The sequence below is a fragment of the Chiloscyllium plagiosum genome, unplaced genomic scaffold (genome assembly GCF_037043375.1).
Source record: "Chiloscyllium plagiosum isolate Xiang-an unplaced genomic scaffold, Cpla_swu_hap1 HiC_scaffold_23, whole genome shotgun sequence".
NCBI classification, from domain to species: domain Eukaryota; kingdom Metazoa; phylum Chordata; class Chondrichthyes; order Orectolobiformes; family Hemiscylliidae; genus Chiloscyllium; species Chiloscyllium plagiosum.
The window spans coordinates 5,163,999-5,187,620 of NW_028270161.1; the positions used below are offsets into that span (position 1 = coordinate 5,163,999).

Sequence of the window (23,622 nt, forward strand, 5' to 3'; positions counted from 1 at the left end):
AGTGTAAAATATAAAGGAGTCTAACGATCATCACAAGGTCAAATGGTCCTGCTCTCCAAATCACAGCATTGTCCTTTCAATTATTCCTTTTTTCCCATCCACCCCTGGCTATATCCTGCTGCAAGTTAATCTGGTTCTCAGATGCTTTTCATTGAATGAGAATCCATCCTAAAACCTCTTCCAACTTTAGCTGTGAATGTTGGTGAAGAGCTGGTGAGTGTGGCTAATTCCAACGAGACATCATAGGATACCTACAGTGTGGATGCAGGCCTTTTGGCCCATCAAGCCCACACCGATCCTCTGAAGAGCATCCCACCTAGACTCACGCGCTTACCCTTTCCCTGTAACCCAGATTCCTCATGGCTAACCCACTCAACCTACACATACCTGAACACTATGGGTAACTTAGCATGGCCATTCCACCCTAGTCTGCACATCTTTGGACTATGGGAGGAAACCGGAGCACCCAGAGGAAATCCAGGCAGACACAGGGAGAATGTGAAACTCCACACAGACAGTCGCCTGAGGGTAGAACCGGGTCCCTGGAGCTGTGACATAGCAATGCCACCCCAGAGTATTTGTTGTCATTGTTCAAATGAGATGCCAGTCAGTTGCTAGAAAACTGGCTATCTGTTGTAACAATCAACATGTTAACCAGTGGCAGCCTTTAGTAAGCAGAGTATTTCTTTATTTCTGCTAGATTGAACTTTATAGAGGTTTTGGTCTAGTTTGTGTGAACTTGTGCCTGCAGATTGCAAAATTGTGTTTGGAAGAAGTTATGGCGAAAAGTGGAAGTTCTTACTTGAGAACCAGCCACTGCGCTTGAAGTAAAGATCATAACAGGTGCAACAACAACTTGCATTTACAACATCTTTAATGTAGTCAACTGTCCTAATGGCTCAACACAGGAGCATTTATCACACAGATAGGCACCTGAGGGTGGAATCGAACCCAGGCCCCTGCCTCTGTGAGGCAGCAGTGCTAACCACTGAGCCGCCATACTCAGTAGAACACTCCAGATCTTAATTATTCGCTGCTTAAAAAGTATTTTCTTGTGTCTTGGAGACAGTAAGGACTGCAGATGGTGGAAGTTAGAGTCAGTAGATGTGAAGCTGGAAAAGCACAGCAGGTCGGACAGCGTCCGAGGAGTAAGAAAGTCAACGTTTCCGGTGGATTCCTGGTTCTCGGATGCTATCTGACCTGGTGTACTTCTCCAGCTTCAGAAATATTTTCTTGTGTTGACTTTGCCAACCTACACCATGAGTCACTGCCTTGGGGAAATGGTGAAGTTGGGAAAGGGCATGACAGAACAAGTCAGGGGGCAGGAGAAGCAATTTGAACACTGGAATTAAATATCTTCTTGTTGCATTGGGAAACTGAAATGAAATCAGATATTTGGTGATGCAGCTGTGAAAAAGAAAGAAATCCCCGTCCTCAAACCAATTTGTTCTTGATGTGTTTCAGGCCCATTTTATTTTTGTCAGGACTGTTTGTTTTACAGCACATGACTCCTGATTCTTCTCAAAAACCTTGCGATGTGCGTTTCGCCTCTGGGAGACTGTATCACTGGCACGTCAATGGTTCTGTTACAAGGAACAGTTGTAACACATGGTCTCGAGGGCATTGGCTATGGGGAAAGGTTAAATAGGCTGGGATTGTTTTCACCAGAAAGGTGGCAGCTGACAGGAGACCTGGGAGAGGTCTACAAAATTACGATAGGCATCGATAGGGTGGATAGTCAGAGGTTCTTTTCCTAGGGTTGAAGTTTCAATTACAAGGGGGCACAGGTTTAAGATGAAAGGGGGCAAATTTAAGGGAGATGTGTGAGGGAAGCTTTTCACACAGAGAGTGGTAGGAGCCTGGAACACACTGCCAGAAGAGGTGGTGGAAGCAGGCACGTTGGGGACATTTAATGGGCATCTGGATGGTTACAGAATAGGGAGGGAATAGAGGGGTATGGACCGAATAAGGGCAGAAGGTTTGTTTTGTGGTGTAGTCAGGGCATGATGATCAGCACAGGCTTGGAGGGCCGAAGGGCCTGTTCCTGTGCTGTACTGCTGTTTTGTTCTCTTGTTGCTCTTCTTGTCTTACACTGGGCATTACCAAGGGGCCGGGGCTGCAGTACATTAGGGTGACCAACTGATGTTGGGGGGGTGGGACGGGTGTGTGTCATTAAACAACCAAGACACACGTTAATTATCTTGTCAGGTCTCCGTTGGAAGGTCACCATCACTCACTTGACTATTACAAGTTAATTCAACTTTAATTTTATAAACAGAATATGTTGATTTAAAGAAGAAGTTGATAAGAAAAGGCTAGATTCTTATTGTAAACCAGGCGGGACAGGTCAATGTAGTTCTCTCCCAAACTGACTGTATAAACAAAGATATCAGCAGCCAAGAAATAATCTAATCGTATTGTACATTTCAACACAATCAAGCTTTATTTAGTTGCTGGAGTGTAAAACTAATGCTACGTCCCTATTTGGGAATTTGAACCTTCAATTCTAACCTTCAGTAAGACAACACTCTCTATTGTTGGACATAACTATTGATTGATAACATTTCAAACTGTTTACCAGCCTGCCCTAAATATTCTTAGCATTTCCTCAACGTGCTGCATTTCTCAAAGTTCCAGTGAGGTTTACAGCTTCCAACTGTGGTAGCTGTTGGGGCCACTAAATTATTGAATTATAGCAGGAGGCCATTCCGCCCCAATGGCCATTCTGAACCAGGTTTGCCCACCTGTTTCCAGGGCAGCTTTGGCTGGGAGCTGGGCGGAGGGAGGGTGGGGGGGGGGGGGGGGGGGGTCTCCTGCCTGAATTAGGAAGGATATTTCAGAATCAAACCTGGAACAATGAGACTGAGGGACTGAGCAGATGAGGCTGTTTGCTCACAGTCCATTCAGCCCAGGTCCCTGGGCTATCCCCAGGATGAAGAGTAGTTGACTGCTCCTATTGTTTGTGAAGGGGTTTTCACACATTATCAGCACTCTTCCTATTGCATAAAGGGGTTACTTACCCGAGTTACAGCCCCCCTCAGCACCTCCAGCCTAAATGATCATTCCTCACTGTTGAACGTCCTTCCCCATGCTTGGCACCATTCTTGGAAGAGTGGGAGAGGGGAGAGGAGGGCAATTGAAGTGGAAGAGGGGAGAGGAAGGGTGTGGGAGAGGGGAGGGGAGGGTCATGGGGAGTGAAAGATGGGAGGGCGATGAAAGTGAGGGTCATTGGAGGTGAGGGTCATGGGGAGTGAAAGATGGGAGGACGATGGAAGTGAGGGTCATTGGGGGTGAGGGTCATGGGGAGTGAAAGATGGGAGGGCGATGGAAGTGAGGGTCATTGGGGGTGAGGGTCATGGGAGTCGGAGAGGGGAGGGACAGGTCATTGGGAGTGGAGGAGGGCATGAAGGTGGTGGGATTTGATGTTACAATGGCAAAATGGGCAAATGGTAATTTCTCGTAATGCTGCTGTAAGTGCTCATATTAAATAAAGAACAGTATTCAGAGATTTAATTCTTTCTAATTGCCTGGTGACACAAGAGGGGGGCTTTGTCCTCTCCATGACCCAGTTGTAAAGTGCCCAGAGGGTCGCCCATTGGACCTGCCCATTCCAAGGTGCCCTTACCACTTTAGTGTGTCAGGCACTCGCTGGGCAGAATGAATGCTGCAGAATATGTGCTCATTGAGCAGATTTAACACCAGCTTCTCTCAAAAAAAAAGGATGCTGCACGAACCAATTTCTTTTGATTTTCTCTTGATGACTTTGCAATCAATATTCTTGAATCAGATAAAGGGATTGGGACTAATGCATCCAAGTTTTCTGAGCTGGAGTATAGGTCAGTGGAGAGCACTGAGAGGCTACAAACAGACATAGATAGGTTGAGTGAGCAGATAGAGGAGGGAGTGTGCAGTTATTCATTTTAGTCATTGGAATGAAAAAGCAGAATACTTTGCAAAAAGTTGTTCATATGTGGACTAGGCAAGAAAGTAAGTAGAATTAAGGTCATAGATGAGCTGTTGTCCTGTTGAATGATCGAACGGCCAAATAGAGTCCTCCTGCTGCTATGGATGGGTTCTTGTGAAGTGCCCTTCAGTCATGCCTTTGAACATCAAGAAACATCAACGATCCCACTTTGTCTCCATCTGATAAACTCTTGGGTAATCCAGGGCCTACATTGCTAGTCAAAGATCCAACCGGTGTCTTAAAGCTCCCATTACATGAAATCCGCTGTATTGATGGAATTTGTTGTTCACCGTTTGCTGATGGACTGGTAAGTGCCCTGTGCTGGTCGCTGATAAATGGAAATGTGTGTTAGCTCATTTTAAACATGTGCCATAGCTGTCGCATTCCTGGGTTTGCTGCTACATCACACATACACACACACACTCTCACACACACTCTCACACATATATACACACTCACTCATATACACACACACAGACTCTCTCTCACGCACACACACACACATATATACACACTCACTCATACACACACAGACTCTCTCACACGCACACACATACATACACACAGACACATACTCTCTCATATATACACACTCTCACACAGACACACACATGCGCACGCACAGACAGACAGACAGACACACACACTCACTCATCCACACATCCAGACTCTCTCACACGCGCACACACATACATGCATACACAGACACACAGTCTCTCTCTCTCTCACACACACACACACACACACCACCTCCCCCCAAAGAGGGAGGGCTGTGCAGCTGAACTCACTGCCTGTGCAGCAAAGATAAACATCTTGTGTGTACAAGACCGTATTATATTTCAGTATTAATGCTCTTTATAACAACTGCCAAAACCTGGAGCTGCTGCCTTTCAGTATGGGATACTAAGCCCAACCAAAAGCAGCCTTGATCAAGTTTCACTTCGCATAGTTACCCCCATCACAATAACTTTTAAATTGTGACTGGACCGAGGTTAAGGAGTTCAGTGATGGCAGCTACAGTGTAAAACATACTGCTGTGCCATTAAACACATTAGGTTTTAGTCTGAGGGAGAGTGTCTGAGGACCAGACTTTTAAACTTCTCTCTGATCATGTACAGAAACTTCAAAACTATTCAGGAAGTTACACACAACAATCTCAGACAAAGAGGAGTTTGATGGCTATGCCATCAAGTATTTTTGTGGAGCCTCAGATTATCTGGAGATCCTCACCATTGAGAGTTGGTATGTCCTCACTGCCACAGACTGGGCTTTGTGTTCTAGAACAATCTTAAAATAAAGTCGGGATAGGAGGGTGGGCCCTACTGTCCCCCTCTTTAACTCTTTTTTGAGGTCCTGTAAGGGGAGGTCAACATTCCCCCCATCACCTCCGTCCCTCAAAACTCCCCGAATGGGTCAGACCTGTTGTTGTTCCTGTGGTGCTGAGGGACGGGGAACGAGGGACATGGAAGGAGGAAGTGAAACTGACTCAAGTTCCTGACCACACAGCAACACTGAGGCTCAGTGTCGATTTTTTTCAAAGAAAAATATCATCGGAGGCTTTTTTTTTCAATCGCGCTGAGGAAAAGTGCTATTTCTTTGCTAAAAAGGAACAGATGTTCCAGAATGTTCCATGTGGACCTGTCGCTACGAGAACCACAGTTGCTGGATTAACTTGACATCCTTTTTATTGCTTTCTGTTCCAGCAATGAAGTCACAAGGGCCGACCTAAAGAAATTGCCAGTGCTGCCCACACAAGCTTTGAAGGACCATCCATCCCTGGCTTATTGGTGAGTCTCGCGGCCTCCTAATGCGATTTACACTGCACAATGTTCACATTCTGTGGGACAGTTGTCTCCTTAGCTCATGTGAGCTGGCAAAGGCGAGGGTATCAATGCACAGTTAATGATTTTTAGTCCCTCATATGTAATCGTGCAAACGGAGTAAGGTTTCGGTCAGCTGCCATAATAAAGTGGCTCTGCCTCCATTTGTGTGTTTCTTTGTGTTTTCTGCTTCCCTGTGGGTGGATCACTCTGGATCTCCCCCTCACTCTGTCTTAGTTCCTTTTACGCCCGGGTTCAAGTACCCATTCCCCACCCCAAAAAAAACAGAAGTGTGTAATAACATCTCTGAGCAGGTTGATTAGAAAATGCCCATCCCTTGTCCATTTCCTCATTAGATTCCTTTTCCAGCATTTCCCATCAATGGTTCCTGTCTCTATCTGCTCTCTACTCTAATGAGAATGCCCATATCTTTCTCAATTGATGGAAATTTGCTAACTTCCTCCCTTCTCCAGCCAATCCCAACACTTCCTCATTCATCCTCCTCCTGAACATCCTTATCTCGAACACACCCAGCTCATCAACAACTTTGTTTTCTCGTGTCTCTGTTCCCAAGCAAGATAATATTCAGAGCAAACAGCATTCTCTTCCTAAGATTCAGGGAAGGCAATGGCTGAGTGATGCTGTTGTTAGACTGTTAACCCAGTGACCCAGCTAATGTTCTGGGGACCTGGGTTCGAATACTGCCATGGCAGATGGTGGAATTTGAATCCAATGAAACTCTGGAATTAAGAGTCTAATGATGACGATGAATCCATTGTCAATTGTCAGTAAAAGCCCATCAGGTTCACTAATGTCGTTTAGGGAAGGAAACTGCCATCCTTATCTGGTCTGACCTACATATGACTCCGGACCCACAGCAATGTGATTGACTCTTAACTGCCCACTGGGCAATTTTTTTTTTAGATTAGATTACTTACAGTGTGGAAACAGGCCCTTCGGCCCAACAAGTCCACACCGACCCACCGAAGCGCAACCCACCCACTCCCCTACATTTACCCCTTACCTAACACTACGGGCAATTTAACTTGGCCAATTCACCTGACCTGCACATTTTTGGACTGTGGGAGGAAACCGGAGCACCCGGAGGAAACCCACGCAGACACGGAGAGAATGTGCAAACTCCACACAGTCAGTCGCCTGAGTCGGGAATTGAACCCAGGTCTCTGGCGCTGTGAGGCAGCAGTGCTAACCACTGTGCCACCGTGCCGCCCTTGCCACCGTGCCGCCCTGATGGGCAAATTAGGGATGGGCAAATAAGCACTGGCCTAGCCAGCGATGCCCTCATCCCGTGAATGAATTAAAAAACTTTCTTTGTGATAATGTGTTCTGACCCAGTTATCTGTGGGAATCTTAATTCTCCAGATTACGCAATCACATCTCCCAGCATCTATCATAAACCAACGCGATTACGAATGAGTGAAAAGACCTCACATTCATTCGGAGTTAGTCTCTATGTGAAAGCCACATGACATGCTGTCTTGCTGTCACAGCGATTTCAGGACAGTATGATACTGGCTGTGCATTTTTTCCCTTTGCTGTCAATTTGCTTTATATATTTTTTAAGTCTAAAGTCCCTTCAGAAGTGGATTGGTTGTGGAAAATTTATTTTGAGCTCCAGAAGATAAATTCTGCTTTCCCTGTGAAGAACCTTTTGTGAAGAAAGCTTGTTCCAAGGACAGGTCAGCAAAACGTAGTGGACCTGCTTGTGTGATCTGTACCGTGAGGCGGAATTAAAAACTCTTAGGGCATCTTACAGCTCCAGCCAATCACCCCACCTCAGCCCGGACTCTAATCCATCAGTGCTGACTCTGTCTTGACCCTTTCTCTCCTCTGAGAGTCAGAAGGTTGTGAACCAGTGTGTTATAATGAGGTTATCTGAAGTCCTGATTAGTATCCAGTGCTCCCCCATCTGTCCTTGTTGACCCACATTAACTCCTGGTGCAGCAACTCCTCGATGTTAGGATTGTTATGTTTGTTTTCACATCTGTTTGTGGACTCTCCACGTGGAGTTAACAGCAATGTGTCAATGGCTAGACTGCACTCCTGAGTGATGTTAGGGCACATGGGACTAGTGAAGGAAGTTCTGGTGAAACAACAACCAAAGTTGCTGGAAAAGCTCAGCAGGTCTGGCAGCACCTGTGAAGAAAAATCAAAGTTAACGTTTCAGGTCCGGTGACCCTTCCTCAGAACCGGGTTCTGGTTCTGGTGAAGTCCAACTCTACCACATCCCTCTAACTCCTGGTAACTGAATAAATGTTCATCGATTTGCATTGATACGGTGCCTGTGCTTCATGTGCCTAAAGCTCCCTCACTCTGTTGTGAAGACAGGGAAAGACAGCAGATCTGATTGAATCTGAGTGTACTCAGGAGGTCAGGCACTGTCACTGTCTCAAAGAGCACCAGGATAAAGAAGGAGTAGGGTGTTGAATTGGATAATCATCCATAATCATATGGAATGGCGGAGTGGGCCTGAAGGGCTGAATGGCCTACTCCTGCTCCTAGTATCTATATTACTGCAGTATGAGCAGAGAGAAAGCCAGTGAGCTATGCCATGGTTAGGTGTTCTATTCCTTGACACTTGTTTCAGCAACTGTAGGAGGAGGCTTCTTTTGGGATCATTGGTGTGAGACATTGCTGAAGTTGTAATGGCAGAGATGTGCACAGTGGGATCACTTGTGCAATCAGAAAGCCAGACCTTTATCTCCATAGCTCAGTCAAAATGTTGTAACACGGACTGAGTGGCTCCCAAATCACTGTTAAGAGCTTCAATATGAAATGGCTGAAGTAATCTCAAATCCTTCTCCCAGTGGTGAGAACCCTCTTATATTTGACACAGTTGCCACTAATTGAGCCATTACAGGCAGAAAGGTCATAAACATCAGAGAGCTCAGGCACAGACAATTCCCAGTAGTGTGGCAGATAGTGTCCTTCTGAGGTTACAGTTAGGTCTATGTTTAGCAGAATGTACAATGAGTTTACATCAAACACATTTCTGATAAGTGTCTTTTGAGAATGCATCACTTCAGAGAAACTTGCAAAGCTGCTCCCTCTCCCAGCACTGTCATTTATCAAATTGCAGAAACTGACATAGTTTAAATTGGATGCATTGCTTTTAAAAGGAGTGAATATAGTCTGGGGTTCCTGAGCACATCCATTTGCACTATAATCACCGTCCCCACTTTAGCTCAATGTGAGTTCATTTGTAATTCAATTCTTTCAGTTCCTCTGCTGCATCCTGTCCTGCTGTGGCTCTCCCCAGAGCCCGATCTCACAAATCCCAACAGCTTATACGTTGACCAAACAGCACAAGCACAGGCCATTCACCCATCCAGTCCCTGTGTTTCTCTTACCCCTCTATCCTTCCTGGTGTAATCTCTCAGCATTTCCTTCTCTTCCCCTCTTCCTCTTGTGTTGATCAGGCTCCCCCTTTAAATGCTTCAATACGTTTCACCTCAGCCACTCCAATGGGAGCAGGTTCCACACTCTGACCCACCAACCAGGAAGGACATCTCTCCTCAATGCCCATTGGAGTTCCTGGGCAATGCGGAAATGAAGGTGTTTATCGAGAAACAATATAAGGGAGAAAAATAGTTCACAAGACCTTATTCTTCTGTTAGTGAAGCTGCAGGAATGTTAAGTTGTTTTGAATTGTGTCAAAGCCTCAGACAAAAACGAACACAAATCTGTCCCTGCCCTTGCTGACACGATGGGGTTTGTCAAACATTGCTCAACTTTTCATTCACAGTTTATTGCTACATAAAGGAGCAGACACCAGAGGCTGGTGTGGGGACAGGAGCTGTGAGGGTGGGGATGTGGCTGTGAGGGTGGGGATGGAGCTGTGAGGGTGGGGATGGAGCTGTGAGGGTGGGGATGGAGCTGTGAGGGAGGGAACAGGGCTGTGAGGGAGGGAACAGGGCTGTGAGGGTGGGGATGTGGCTGTGAGGGAGGGAACAGGGCTGTGAGGGAGGGAACAGGGCTGTGAGGGTGGGGATGTGGCTGTGAGGGTGGGGATGGAGCTGTGAGGGAGGGAACAGGGCTGTGAGGGTGGGGATGTGGCTGTGAGGGTGGGGATGGAGCTGTGAGGGTGGGGATGGAGCTGTGAGGGAGGGAACAGGGCTGTGAGGGAGGGAACAGGGCTGTGAGGGTGGGGATGTGGCTGTGAGGGAGGGAACAGGGCTGTGAGGGTGGGGATGTGGCTGTGAGGGTGGGGATGGAGCTGTGAGGGAGGGAACATGGCTGTGAGGGTGGGGATGTGGCTGTGAGGGTGGGGATGGAGCTGTGAGGGAGGGAACAGGGCTGTGAGGGTGGGGATGTGGCTGTGAGGGTGGGATGTGGCTGTGAGGGTGGGGATGGAGCTGTGAGGGAGGGAACAGGGCTGTGAGGGAGGGGATGTGGCTGTGAGGGTGGGGATGGAGCTGTGAGGGAGGGAACAGGGCTGTGAGGGTGGGGATGTGGCTGTGAGGGTGGAATGAAGCTGTGAGGGTGGGGATGGAGCTGTGAGGGTGGGATGTGGCTGTGAGGGTGGGGATGGAGCTGTGAGGGAGGGAACAGGGCTGTGAGGGTGGGGATGTGGCTGTGAGGGTGGGGATGGAGCTGTGATGGAGGGAACAGGGCTGTGAGGGTGAGGATGTGGCTGTGAGGGTGAGGACGTGGCTGTGAGGGTGGGATGAAGATGTGAGGGTGGGGATGGAGCTGTGAGGGAGGGAACAGGGCTGTGAGGGTGGGGATGTGGCTGTGAGGGTGGGGATGGAGCTGTGAAGGAGGGAACAGGGCTGTGAGGGTGAGGATGTGGCTGTGAGGGTGGGGATGGAGCTGTGAGGGTGGGATGTGGCTGTGAGGGTGGGGATGGAGCTGTGAGGGAGGGAACAGGGCTGTGAGGGAGGGGATGTGGCTGTGAGGGTGGGGATGGAGCTGTGAGGGAGGGAACAGGGCTGTGAGGGTGGGAATGGGGCTGTGAGGGTGGGATGTGGCTGTGAGGGTGGGGATGTGGCTGTGAGGGTGGGGATGGAGCTGTGAAGGAGGGAACAGGGCTGTGAGGGTGGGATGTGGCTGTGAGGGTGGGGATGGAGCTGTGAGGGTGGGGATGTGGCTGTGAGGGTGGGGATGTGGCTGTGAGGGTGGGGATGGAGCTGTGAGGGTGGGGACGGGGCTGTCAGGAGTTGGGACGGGGCTGTGAGGGTGGGGACGGAGCTGTGAGGGAGGGAACGGGGCTGTATGGGTGAGGACGGGGCTGCGAGGGTGAGGACGGGGCTGCGAGGGTGGGGACGGGGCTGCGAGGGTGGGGACGGAGCTGCGAGGGAGGGAACAGGGCTTCGAGGGTGGGGGCGAGTCTGTGAGGGTGGGACGGGGCTGTGAGGGTGGGGACGGAGCTGTGAGGGTGGGGGCGGGGCTGTGAGGGTAGGAACGGGGCTGTGAGGGTGGGGACGAAGCTGTGAGGGTGGGGACGTGGCTGTGAGGGTGGGGATGGAGCTGTGAGGGAGGGGACGTGGCTGTGAGTGTGGGGACGGGGCTGTGAGGGTGGGGAACGGAGCTGTGAGGGAGGGAACAGGGCTGTGAGGGTGGGGACAGAGCTGTGAAGGTGGGGACGAGGCTGTGAGGGTGGGGACGTGGCTGTGAGAGTGGGGATGGGGCTGTGAGGGTGGGGAGTGGGAAATGGGACTGCGGGGGTGGGTATGTGAGTTGTGAGGGTGGAGAGTGTGGGAACTGTGAAGGTGGATGGGCTGTGAGGGTGGGGAATCAGGATGGGGATGAGGGTGGAGATGGGGGGAGTTGTGAGGGTGGGGAGTTAACCATAATTTTGCACAAAGGCTTTCCCTTCTGTTTCCTGTCGATGGGCATTATGGTGGCAACCCAGTCTAAGCTGCTCCCAATCTCATTATACCGTGTATAGCATCCTATTGAATGGTGGAGCAGGCTTGAGGGGCTGAATGGCCTCCTGCTTTTCCTGTTCAATACAGCCCTTTCCAGCGAGGCCACCGCAATGTGTGGAATGGAACCACAGGAGCTGGCCTGGGTTGGTAGGCTCCTTTAGCTCAGTTGGCTGGATGGCTGGTGAGTGATACTGACAGTGTGGGTTCAATTCCCACACCAGCTGAGGTTACAATGAAGGACTCTCCTTCCCAACCTCTCCCCTTGCCTCAGGTATCATGACCCTCAAGTTAAACTCCCACCCGATGCCTCTCTTTGGTATGTTATGGTAAGTTTTTCTGCACCTGCCCTTATATTAATCTTTGACGACCCTCACGGTGAGAGTGAATTCACTGTCACTCGCTGGCTATTGAAAAAGAAGCGAGGTGAAGCTTCAGAAATTGGCAGAGTTAGCTGAGGGAGGGGTGTCCCACCTTTAGGGAGAGAACGAGAGAAATTGAAGAGAGGACATTGACAAAGAAAAGCTAAAGAAACAAGATCAATAAATTCCCAAACTATTCACAGTAAGGTTAGTTTGAGAAGATAGCAATAAACTGGAGGTAAACTGATCTCATTGATAACAGCAGGTGCACCAATGTGGGGCTGTAATTTTTACACAGCTGTTAGACTCTCCCAGTGTTGTCCCAACTATAAAGGCACAGCTGAGATGATATCGAAGATGTTTGACAGTCTGTGCCGTTAACCTCTCCCTAACAGTAACATCACATGCATTCCACTCGGATAAAAGTCAGACCCCGGTTTACACTGCAGATATTTGAGAGAGAAATCTTTCAGAGAGGAGGATGCAGAAACTCCCAACTTCTTTTATTTTCTTCAAAATAGCCCAAGATTCTTTCCTCATCCGAGTCTTCAGCAGCATTGTAAGCGCTATTATAAGGGATGACATGGAGGAGCCGGTCTTGGACTGGGGTGTACAAAGTTAAAAAATCACACAACACCAGGTTATAGTCCAACAGGTTTATTTGGAAGCACTAGCTTTCAGAGCGCTGCTCCTTCATTAGGAAGCTGTGGAACAGGATCATAAGTCACGGAATGTATCGCAAATGATAACAGTGTCATGCAATGAAAATGATATATTGAACAAACCTAGATTGCTGTTAAGTCTTTCATCTTTTAGAATGGGTTGCAGGTTTCTATACATTAATATGTAAATTCGAGAACTTCTTTTAAGGCATGTTCACAAGATACCTTAAGGTGACATCGCAGCTCAGACATTGCATTAAAGGAGTGAGGTTAGAGTCTGTCTGTATCCCAAATTTGACTCGGACTGGTTCTATTTCCAAAATAGGAATTTATAAAATATGACATGGATTGACTGCCTGCAGGTTGTGTGTTTTTTGAGCGACATAGAATGTGGCTGTCTAAGGAGCATCTTGTAGATAGTACACACTGCTGCTACTTTCAGTTCTAATCAAGAGTCTCCAGACTGATGTTGCCAAATCTGCTGAGTTTCTCCAGCAATTTCTGTCTTTGTTTCATATTTCTAGCAAGTGCTGATCTTTGTTTTATTTCACTGCATTGGTCCCCTGGGGTAAAGTGGAATTAACTGGAGTCGGACTGTATTAAGAATGAGAGATGATCTGATTGAAACTCTTAAAGAGTTTGATAGCCAATGATACAAAGTTAGGTGGACAGACAGGTAGTTCTGAGGCGGTGGAGAGGCTGCAGGAAGATTTGGACAGTTTAGGGGAGTGGTCCAGGAAATGGCTGAAGAAATTCAACGTGAGCAAATGCGAGGTCTTGCTCTTTGGAAAAAAGAATACAGGCATGGACTATTTTCTAAATGGTGAGAAAATTCATAAAGCCAAAGTACAAAGGGATCTGGGAGTGCTAGTGCAGGATTCTCTAAAGGTAAACATGCAGGTTGAGTCCATGGTTAAGAAAAACAAATGTAATGTTGTCATTTATCTCAAGAGGGTTGGAATGTAAAAGCAGCGATGTGCTACTGAGACTTTGTAAAGCTCTGGTTAGGCCCCATTTAGAATGCCATATCCAATTCTGGGCCCCACACCTCAGGAAGGACATACTGGCACCAGAGTGTGTCCAGCGGCGATTCACACGGATGATCCCTGGAATGGTAGGCCTAACATACGAGGAATGGCTGAGGATCCTGGGATTGTATTCATTAAGGTTTAGAAGGTTGAGGGGACATCAAATCGAAACTTACAAGATAATACATGGCTTAGAAAGGGTGGACGCTGAGAATTTGTTTCCATTAGTTGAGGATACTAGAACCTGTGGGAACAGCCTTAGAATTAGAGGGAGTCAATTTAGAACGGAAATGAGGAGACATTTCTTCAGCCAGAGAGTGGTGGGCCTGTGGAATTCATTGCCATGAAGCGCAGTGGAGGCCGGGACGTTAAATGTCTTCAAGGCAGAGATTGATAAATTCTTGATCTTGAATGCCCATCAGCCATGATTAAATATAGAACATAGAACATAGAAGAATACAGCGCAGTACAGGCCCTTCGGCCCTCGATGTTGTGCCAATCCAAGCCCAACTAACCTACATTAGCCCACTATCCTCCATATGCCTATCCAATGCCCGCTTAAATGCCCATAATGAGGGAGAGTCCACCACTGCTACAGGTAGGGCATTCCATGAACTCACGACTCGCTGAGTAAAGAACCTACCCCTAACATCTGTCCTATACCTACCCCCCCCTTAATTTAAAGCTATGCCCCCTTGTAATAGCTGACTCCATACGTGGAAAAAGATTCTCACTGTCGACCCTATCTAAACCCCTAATCATCTTGTACACCTCTATCAAGTCACCCCTAAACCTTCTTTTCTCCAATGAAAACAACCCCAAGTGCCTCAGCCTTTCCTCATACGATCTTTCTACCATACCAGGCAACATCCTGGTAAACCTCCTCTGCACCCGTTCCAGTGCCTCCACATCCTTCCTATAGTATGGCGACCAAAACTGCACACAATACTCCAGATGCGGCCGCACCAGAGTCTTATACAACTGCAACATGACCTCAGTACTCCAGAACTCAATTCCTCTACCAATAAAAGCCAGTACGCCATATGCCTTCTTCACCGCACTATTTACCTGGGTGGCAACTTTCAAATATCTGTGTACATGGACACCAAGATCCCTCTGCTCATCCACACTACCAAGTATCCGTCCATTAGCCCAGTACCCCATCTTTTTATTACTCTTACCAAAGTGAATCACCTCACACTTAGCTACATTGAACTCCATTTGCCACCTTTCTGCCCAGTTCTGCAGCTTATCTATATCCCGCTGTAACCTGACACATCCTTCCTCACTGTCTACAACTCCTCCGACTTTCGTATCATCCGCAAACTTGCTCACCCAACCTTCTAACCCCTCCTCCAGGTCATTTATAAAAATGACAAACAGCAATGGTCCCAAAATAGATCCTTGCGGAACACCGCTAGTGACGGCACTCCAAGATGAACCTTTGCCATCAACTACTACCCTCTGTCTTCTTCCAGCCAGCCAACTCCTAATCCAAACCTCCAACTCACCCTCAATGCCATACCTCCGTATTTTTTGCAGTAGTCTACCATGGGGAACCTTATCAAACGCCTTACTAAAATCCATATACACCACATCTACCGCTTTCCCCTCGTCCACCTCCTTAGTCACCTTGTCAAAGAATTCAATAAGGTTTGTGAGGCACGACCTGCCCTTCACAAAACCATGCTGACTATCCTTGATCACATTATTCCTATCCAGATGTTCATAAATCCTATCCCTTACAATTCTCTCTAAGATTTTGCCCACAACAGAAGTGAGACTCACCGGCCTATAGTTACTAGGGTTATCCCTACTCCCCTTCTTGAACAAGGGAACCACATTTGCTAGCCTCCAATCTTCTGGCACTACTCCTGTAGACAACGAGGACATAAAAATCAAGGCCAGTGGCTCTGCAATCCCCTCCCTTGCTTCCCAGAGAATCCTAGGATAAATGCCATCAGGCCCAGGGGACTTATCTATTTTCACCCTTTCCAGAATTTCCAACACCTCTTCTCTACATACCTCAAAGCCATCCATTCTACTTAATTGTGACTCAGTACTCACATTGACAACAATGTCCTGTTCCTTATTGAATACTGACGAAAAGTATTCATTCAATGTCTCCCCAATCTCTTCAGCCTCCACACGCAACTTCCCATTCTGGTGGAGTGGACTCAATGGGCCAAAAGGCCTTACTTCCACTCCTATGTCTTATGGTCTTATCAATGCTAAACTCATATTTTTCCCATTTGGAAAATGGGGTCACAGTCTCAAACAATGTTATTGGAATTTAGGAATGAAATGAAGAGAAATTTGTAAATCATTGGAATTCTGTCCCCCAGAGGATGATGGATACTCAGAGTTGGTTAGCTGTGAATTCATGTAGAATGTTACCCTAACTTTAGTTTTTGAGTGTTCTAATTTAAAAATAACCAGTAACAAGCTTTTGTGTTAAGTAAGATCAAAAATTAGGTTATTGTGCAATTATTGCTATGATTTATTACGTAACAGGGTGATAAAATGAAGATTCAAAGATTAAAAATAGGTACAAATTAAAGTATTTATAAAGATGTGAGTCAGTTCAGACGTGTAACGTTGCAGATCCTTTATTTGCTTGAGGATTTCTTTTTTGAGGAGAAAGGGTTGAAGAATTGAATTCAGAATACAGCAGCTTTAGTTGATTGGCTGGAGTTACCTGCCCAGGCTGACTCAGTAAGTGGAGTAGGCTTGAATGGAAAGGGTTTCTTGTTACTCACTCGTTCTGCAGTTATGGCACTTGGAGATTGCCTGAACCCTTCTAGCAGAGTAGTGATTGATTTCTGCAAAATCCTTTTCTTGAGCTGAGAGTTCTTTCCCTGAGGATGTTCCTGGAGATCTCTATGTAAAAAGATATCCCATCACTGTACAAAGATGAAGCTCGAATTGCCAGCTTTGTTAACTTTGCGAAAGTAAGGACTGCAGATGCTGGAGATCAGAGTCAAGATTAGAGTGGTGCTGGAAAAGCACAGCAGGTCAGGCAGCATCCGAGGGGTAGGAAAATCAACGTCGATCATTCCCGAAACGTGGATTTTCCTGCTCCTCAGATGCTGCCTGACCTGTTGTGCTTTTCCAGCACTGCTTTGTTACCTTTGGTGAGTCATTGTTGCACAAAGCACTATGGATTGAGCTTAAATTCTTTGTGGGAGTTTCTTCCAGCCTCTCATTTGTCTCAGAAGCTTTTTGAAGCCTCACACTTTGTAGCGAAGCATTATTTTGTCCAGGGGTGGGGGGGGTATGTCATTACATTACATTACAGTGTGGAAACAGGCCCTTCGGCCCAACAAGTCCACACCGACCCGCCGAAGCGAAACCCACCCATGCCCCTACATTTACCCCTGACCTAACACTACGGGCAATTTAGCATGGCCAATTCACCTGGCCCTGCGCATCTTTGGACTGTGGGAGGAAACCGAAGCAGCCGGAGGAAACCCACGCAGACACGGGGAGAACGTGCAAACTCCACACAGTCAGTCGCCTAAGGCGGGAACTGAACCCGGGTCTCTGGCGCTGTGAGGCAACAGTGCTAACCACCGTGCCCACGGTAATTAAATTCAAATTCTTTCCCTTTGTAGTTGCTGTTGAGATAAAACATGGGCCTGCTGCTGTGGATCAGCAAGAGCCACCCATACAGCCCCTGACAACCATTGTCAACACTGTGCCAATTTCTTAAAAATTCAAATTAACCATCTTTTTAAAATAAATAATAATTGCACATTCAAGACAAAGGTTGAGAAATGGATGCTGAGGGAATTCAAAGAGATGTGGAAAGTGTGGGAATGCGGGATTTGGGTAGACATTCCAACAAATCTTGATGAATGGAAGAACAGACCATTCAAACCTGGTGCTAACCTCAGTGTACAGCATTTTCAAAAAGTCACAGTGCAGTTTTAAATGTAATGCTTGCTATCTGCTACCTTTCAGTGAGGACAGAGTGATCGAACACCACAAGAAGGTCAGCGGACAGACCAGAGGACAAGCTATTGTGAAGTAAGTTGTGCATTTTCTGGAAATAAATTTTCTGGGATTAATTTTTATCAGGACTGTATCTTCCTGATCTGTTGGAAAACCCCGAATCGCTGGACTTTACCACGAGCAATGTTCTCCTGCAAACTGACTACAGACTCCCTCTCTAGCCTATTCTTGTGTAGTTTCAAAATAAACAGATTAATTCCTTGATTTAAGCAGTGAAGTGAGGAATCTGATTCAAACACGTTCTGTGTTTGTGTGATAGCATCACCAGCAGTGACTTCCAAGTTTAAAACTCTTGCCCTTTTATGGTCAACGCAAATCCGATTTATATTTTTCACCAATGCCTTTTAATGACTGATTTCAGGGATGTTTAATTTCTGTTCATTTTGCTCATTTGCCTATTTCAAATGTTTCCTCTTTGAGTTATTCTTAATATTCACAGTCCTTCTGCCGTCTGTTTTCCTCTGTTTTTATTTATAGGTTTCACTGTGTAAATGTTTCAATGTTTCTGGAACACTAGGAGAAAAGTGATTCAAAATCATTTCTAACATTCCTTCCATTTCTTTTCCTTCCCAGTTACATGAGCATTGCAGAATCTCTTCCAACTTATGGAGTGCACTATTATGCAGTAAAGGTAAACTTCTTCACTTAAAAATGAATCCCCCCACTCCCACCCCCAACCCTGTTCTGTGTTCAGAAAGTCACAGAAATGCGTCTCTAACAGATGACCTGACTGACTTCCAGCTCTGGAAGACAGGGTGGTGAATTGTCAAGTTAATGTCTGTGATCTCTAAGCTAATGATATAGGGACAAGGGTTCACATCCCCACCCTGCCACATGGTGAGATTTGGATTCAATATTTTTTTTTAGATTGACTGTAAAATCTCTTGCTGAATTGCAACCACTGTAAAAACCTATCTTATTCATTCATGACCTTTAGGGAAGGGAATCTGTCATCCTTCGGCAGTCTGGACTACAAAGCATCAGCAATATTGTTGACTCTTAAATGCCATCTGGGTACTTAGGGATGGACAATAAACGCTGGCATATGAATTAATGAAAAAAAAAGCTCAAAGTGCAAAATCTTCATCCTAGTCTTTAAATTCCTGTACAATTTTGACCATCCCTGTCTCTGTACTCCCTCCCCTCCAGCCCTACCATGTTCCAAGAACTCTCTATCTCCCCTCTCCTGTTTGTGTGAGGTGATGAATTTTGGGAGGACTAACAAGGGAAGGGATTACCTGATGAAAGGGTGGACCCAGAGGATCAGAGGAACCTTGGAGAACATGTTCACTGATCATTGAAGGCAGCACGGCAGGTAGAGAAGATGGTGAAGAAGGTGTATGGGATACTTGCCTTCATTAGTAAAAGATATTGAATACAAGAGCAAGAATATCACGGAGCTGTGTACAATGCTAGGCCACAGCTGGAGAACTGTGTGCAGTTCTGGTCTCTACACAATATGAAGGATGTGAGGGGATGCAGAGGGGATCCACCAGCATCTTTCCTGGGCTAGAGGATTCCAGCTCTGAAAAGAGACTGGATAGACAGGAGTTTTCTCCTTCGAGTATAGAACAGTACATCACATGAACAGGCCCTGCGGCCCACAATGTTATACCGAACATGATAACAAATTAAACTAATCCCTTCTGCCTGCCCTGGTCTATACCTCTCCATTTCTTTTTTATTGATGTACTTATCTAAAAGCCCCTTAAACACCCCTATCGCCTCTACCACTGCCTGTGACAGTGGTTACAGCAGAGAAGGTGAGTGGCACAGAGTTCTGAAAGGTCCAATCAGAAAAGATAAAGCGGCCAAGAGCTTTGAGGTAAGGAGCAGGAGGTTTCGAGAAGGTGTTTTTCATCCAGAGTGTTGTGAGTACCTGGAATTCAGGCCCTAAGAGTGTGGTAGAGGCAAGAGCCATTAAGGTATTTAAGAACTGTTTGGATGAGAACTTAAAACACCATAGCATACACGGCTTATTTCCGAAACATCGATTCTCCTGCTGCTCGGATGCTGCCTGACCTGCTGGGCTTTCCCAGCGCCACACTTTTTGACATAGCATACAAGGGCCAATTGCTGGAAAATGGGATTGGAACAGATAGAAGTTCGATGACCGGCACAGGCATGATGGGCTGAAGGGCCTCTTTCCTTGCTGTGAAAACCCGACGACTCATCTGTCCCAATTCTTTTGTTCCACCGTTGGCTTCAGCCATTTCGACCCGAGCCCGTGACCTCCTACGCTAAAAAAATTTAACTCTTCTGTTTTAGGAACCAGTTCAAGAAAATTAGACCAACCATCAAGTTTAAAAAAAGAAGAATGTTTCATCATGAAATGTTGATCTGATACTGTATAAGAAATAGGAGGAGTAAACCATTTAGATCTTGGAGCCTGCTGTGTCGTTGAGTAACTTCATGACTGATAATCTACTTCAACCCTACCTTCCAGCACCATCCTCATATCACTTAAGAGACAAGGAGAGGCTGTGATATTTTCTCAAAAGCCCTGCCAACTGAAACTTTATTTCCTTTAAACCAAACACAAAGGCTGGAACTGTTTTCCCTGGAGCAGCAGAGGCTAAGGGGTGACCTTACAAAGGTTTATAAAATCATGAGGGGCATGGAGAGGGTGAATAGCCAAAGTCTTTTTACAAAAGTGGGGGAGTCGAGAACTAGAGGGCAAAGGTTTAAGGTGAGAGGGGAAAGATGGAAAAAGGACCTGAGGGGTAACTTTTTCACACAGTTGGTGGTACATGTATGGAACGAGCTGGCAGAGGAAGTGGTGGACGCTAGTACAATTACAACATTTAAAAGGTATCTGGATGGGTGCATGAGTAGGAAGGGTTTAGAGCGATATGGGCTAAATGCTGGTAAATGGGATTAGGTCAGATTGGGATATCTGGTTGGTGCACATGAGTTGAACTGAAGGGTCTGTTTCCGTGCTGTATGACTCTATAACTCTGTAACCTCCTTAGAATGCAATTTACTTTGCCAAACTCACTGTGATTACCCCCTCTCCACCCACTCACATCAGCTTTTTGACAGCATCGTTGCTGTTCTTGGAAGCTGTTCCTTGTTTTCAGTGAAAAATAAACTCAGATTTTAAGAAGGTATTTGTATCGGTTCCACTTTCACCAGAAATAAGAATGCTGATTTATTCATTCCCATTCTCACATGTTTGATTGAAGGTGGGCCCATTCTGTGGAATGATTCAAATTATTATAGAATCTGTCTGTTTGGACATTTCTTGAAGGGGAAATATTAAATGAATGCAGCACTATTTTTCAAACACGACCCGAGGTGGCGAGTCAGCATTGAAGTCTCTAACAATCAGAAAATGGGATGTACTAAGATGCCCTCTTATGCAGCACATAAAGGTGGTGATGGTCTCGTGGTATGATCATGGACTATTAGATCAGAGATCCAGGTAATGTTCTGGGGACCTGGGTTGAAATCCCATCATGGCAGATTGTGGAAGTTGACTCCAATAAAAAGTTAAGAGTTAAATGATGACCTTGAAGCCATCATCGGTTGATGGAAAACCCATCTGGTTCACCTTAGGGAAGGGAATTGCTGTCCTTATCCCATCTGGTCTACACGTAACTCCAGACCCACAGCAATGTGGTTGACTCTTGACTGCCCTCTGAGTAATTAGGGACATGCTGGTCCAGCCAATGACGTCCACGTCCTGTGAATGAATAAAAACAAACAAACATGATGCTATTAAAGACAACATGTGGGCGTCATGAAGGGAGTGAGTTAGACTGAAAACCGATGAGTCGTAATGTTAGTGAATCCAGCAGAAACATTCCAACAGTAAGAGGACATTTAGAACCTTTCCATTGCCTTATGAGGAGAGGCTAGACCAGCAGGGTCTGTATCCTCGGGAGTTTAGAACAGCCCATGGGGACTTCATTGGAATGTAGTAGATCCTGGGGGGACTTGACTGGGAGGAGGGATGTGGAAAGGATGTTTCCTATTGTGGAAGAATCTAGAATTAGGGGTCATAGTTTAAATGAAAGGGTCACCCATTTGAGTCAGAGAGGAGGAAGCATTTTCTCTCTCAGAACATTGAGAGTTTGCAGAATTCCCTTCCTCAGACGGCCATTGATGCAGAATCTTTAAATATTTTGAAGGCGGGAGATAGATTCTTAATGACCAAAGGGATGGGAGATTATTGAGAATATGCAGGAATGTAGAGTGGAGGTTAAAATCAGATCAGCCACAGTTTCACTGAATGGGCCAAGCGGCCTACTGTTGTTCCTTGTTTATATGTTCGTAGAACGCAGTGTAGTTGGTTTCTCTTGATGGTATCCACAAGTCACTACCTGGAGTTCCCTGCCCTCTATCACTGAGCACTGTTGCCTTTCACAGACAGCAGAAGATGATAAATGCTTTGACATGGCTGTACTCCACATTAAGCTCAGGCACGAGGTCACTTCCCACCTCCAGCTTTTATACTGCTTTATTGCAGTTCATTGAGACATGGTCAGAAATGTATGAAGAAGATTGGGAGGTCACCCATTAAAGACTTCTTCCTTTTCTCAAGGGTGTTTCAGTCTCCACATGCTGCCACTTCCTTCCTCTCCTTGTGTCCATGTGTGGCCTTCAGCGATGTGCAGCTGGTCAATAACATCACTGCCTGTTTATGTTCCTCTTGATTTCTGTCCTCGTTATTAGTGTTAGCACTCATCAGGTCTAACTCCCTCACTTCACAATGCTCCTAGCATTTCATGTTATTTTCACTCGAACTGTGTATTCTCTATTAGTGCTGTTTTCTGAGTGGCAGAAACACCAAGGCAGGCTCGCTATCACTCAGAAAATATGAACCCAGCACCTCAGAAAGTATTACAACAGTAAAACATCATCTCAACTGAAAATCAGTCATGAGCATTCTCTTTTAATTCACTCATGGGATGTGGGCGTCTCTGGCTGGGCCCTGCATTTATTGCCTGTTCCTAGTTGCCCCTTGAGAAGGAGGTGGTAGTGAGCTGTTGTCTTGATCCAGTACAGTCCTCCTGCTGGGGGTAGATCACCAGTGTTGTAAGAAGAATCCCAGGGTTTTGACCCAGCGACACTGAAGGAACGGTGATATATTTCCAAGTCAGGATGGTCAGTGGCTTGGCGGGAAATAGCAGGGAGTGGTGTTCCCATGTAGCTGCTGCCCTTGTCTTTCTAGATGGGAGTGGTCATGGATTTGGAAGGTGCTGTGAAAAGAGGCTCGGGTGAGTTATTGCAGTACAGATTAACAAAAATATAGAACTGCAAGTTTAAGAGTTATTTGCACACATATCTCTCTGTCATATAGTGAAAGAATGTTTGTGGAGGTGCTGATTACCAGACTCACTGCTTACTCTTTTTGGAGCAGGAAAATCGACGTTTCGGGCAAAAGCCCTTCATCAGGAATAGAGGCCTATTCCTGATGAAGGGCTTTTGCCTGAAACGTTGATTTTCCTGCTCCTCGGATGCTGCCTGATCTGCTGTGCTTTTCCAGCACCACTCTAATCTAGACTCTGGTTTCCAGCATCTGCAGGCCTCACTTTTGCCTCGGTCCCTACTCTGTTTGTCACTGGGATATCGGGTTTTTTCGTGGAATTTTGAAACATTGAGAGCAGTCAGTGCCAGCTTTCCCAATCGTGTGGATTCACCAGAAGTTCTTCTTTACTTTCTGAAGGGCTGCAGACTCTCTCTTTGGCAGGACTTCTCTCACCAAGATCAAGGGCTGCGATTAGTCTGGGATGTCCAGATGCTGCTGCAATTCTGACTGAGCTGCTGGGGTTCCCTCATGGGGCGTCTCTGCCTCTCATATTCACTTTGCTCCTTTAACACATCCACTCCAATCAAACTCCTTGGCCAAGTTTTTGGGCATCTCCTGAAGGAGGCACAA

At 46.4% G+C, this 23,622-nt stretch overlaps 1 protein-coding gene across 6 annotated transcripts in view; it reads left to right on the forward strand.

The window, feature by feature from the left end:
• Window positions 1–23,622, forward strand: part of frmd4a (FERM domain containing 4A) — a 765,730-nt gene that overhangs the window by 640,405 nt on the left and 101,703 nt on the right. For all 6 annotated transcript variants that reach the window (XM_043714187.2, XM_043714188.2, XM_043714186.2 and 3 more), the window contains 3 exons: window positions 5,668–5,751; window positions 17,688–17,753; window positions 18,312–18,369. In XM_043714187.2, coding sequence (XP_043570122.1) covers window positions 5,668–5,751; window positions 17,688–17,753; window positions 18,312–18,369 — 208 coding nt within the window. The remainder of the gene's footprint in view (window positions 1–5,667; window positions 5,752–17,687; window positions 17,754–18,311; window positions 18,370–23,622) is intronic.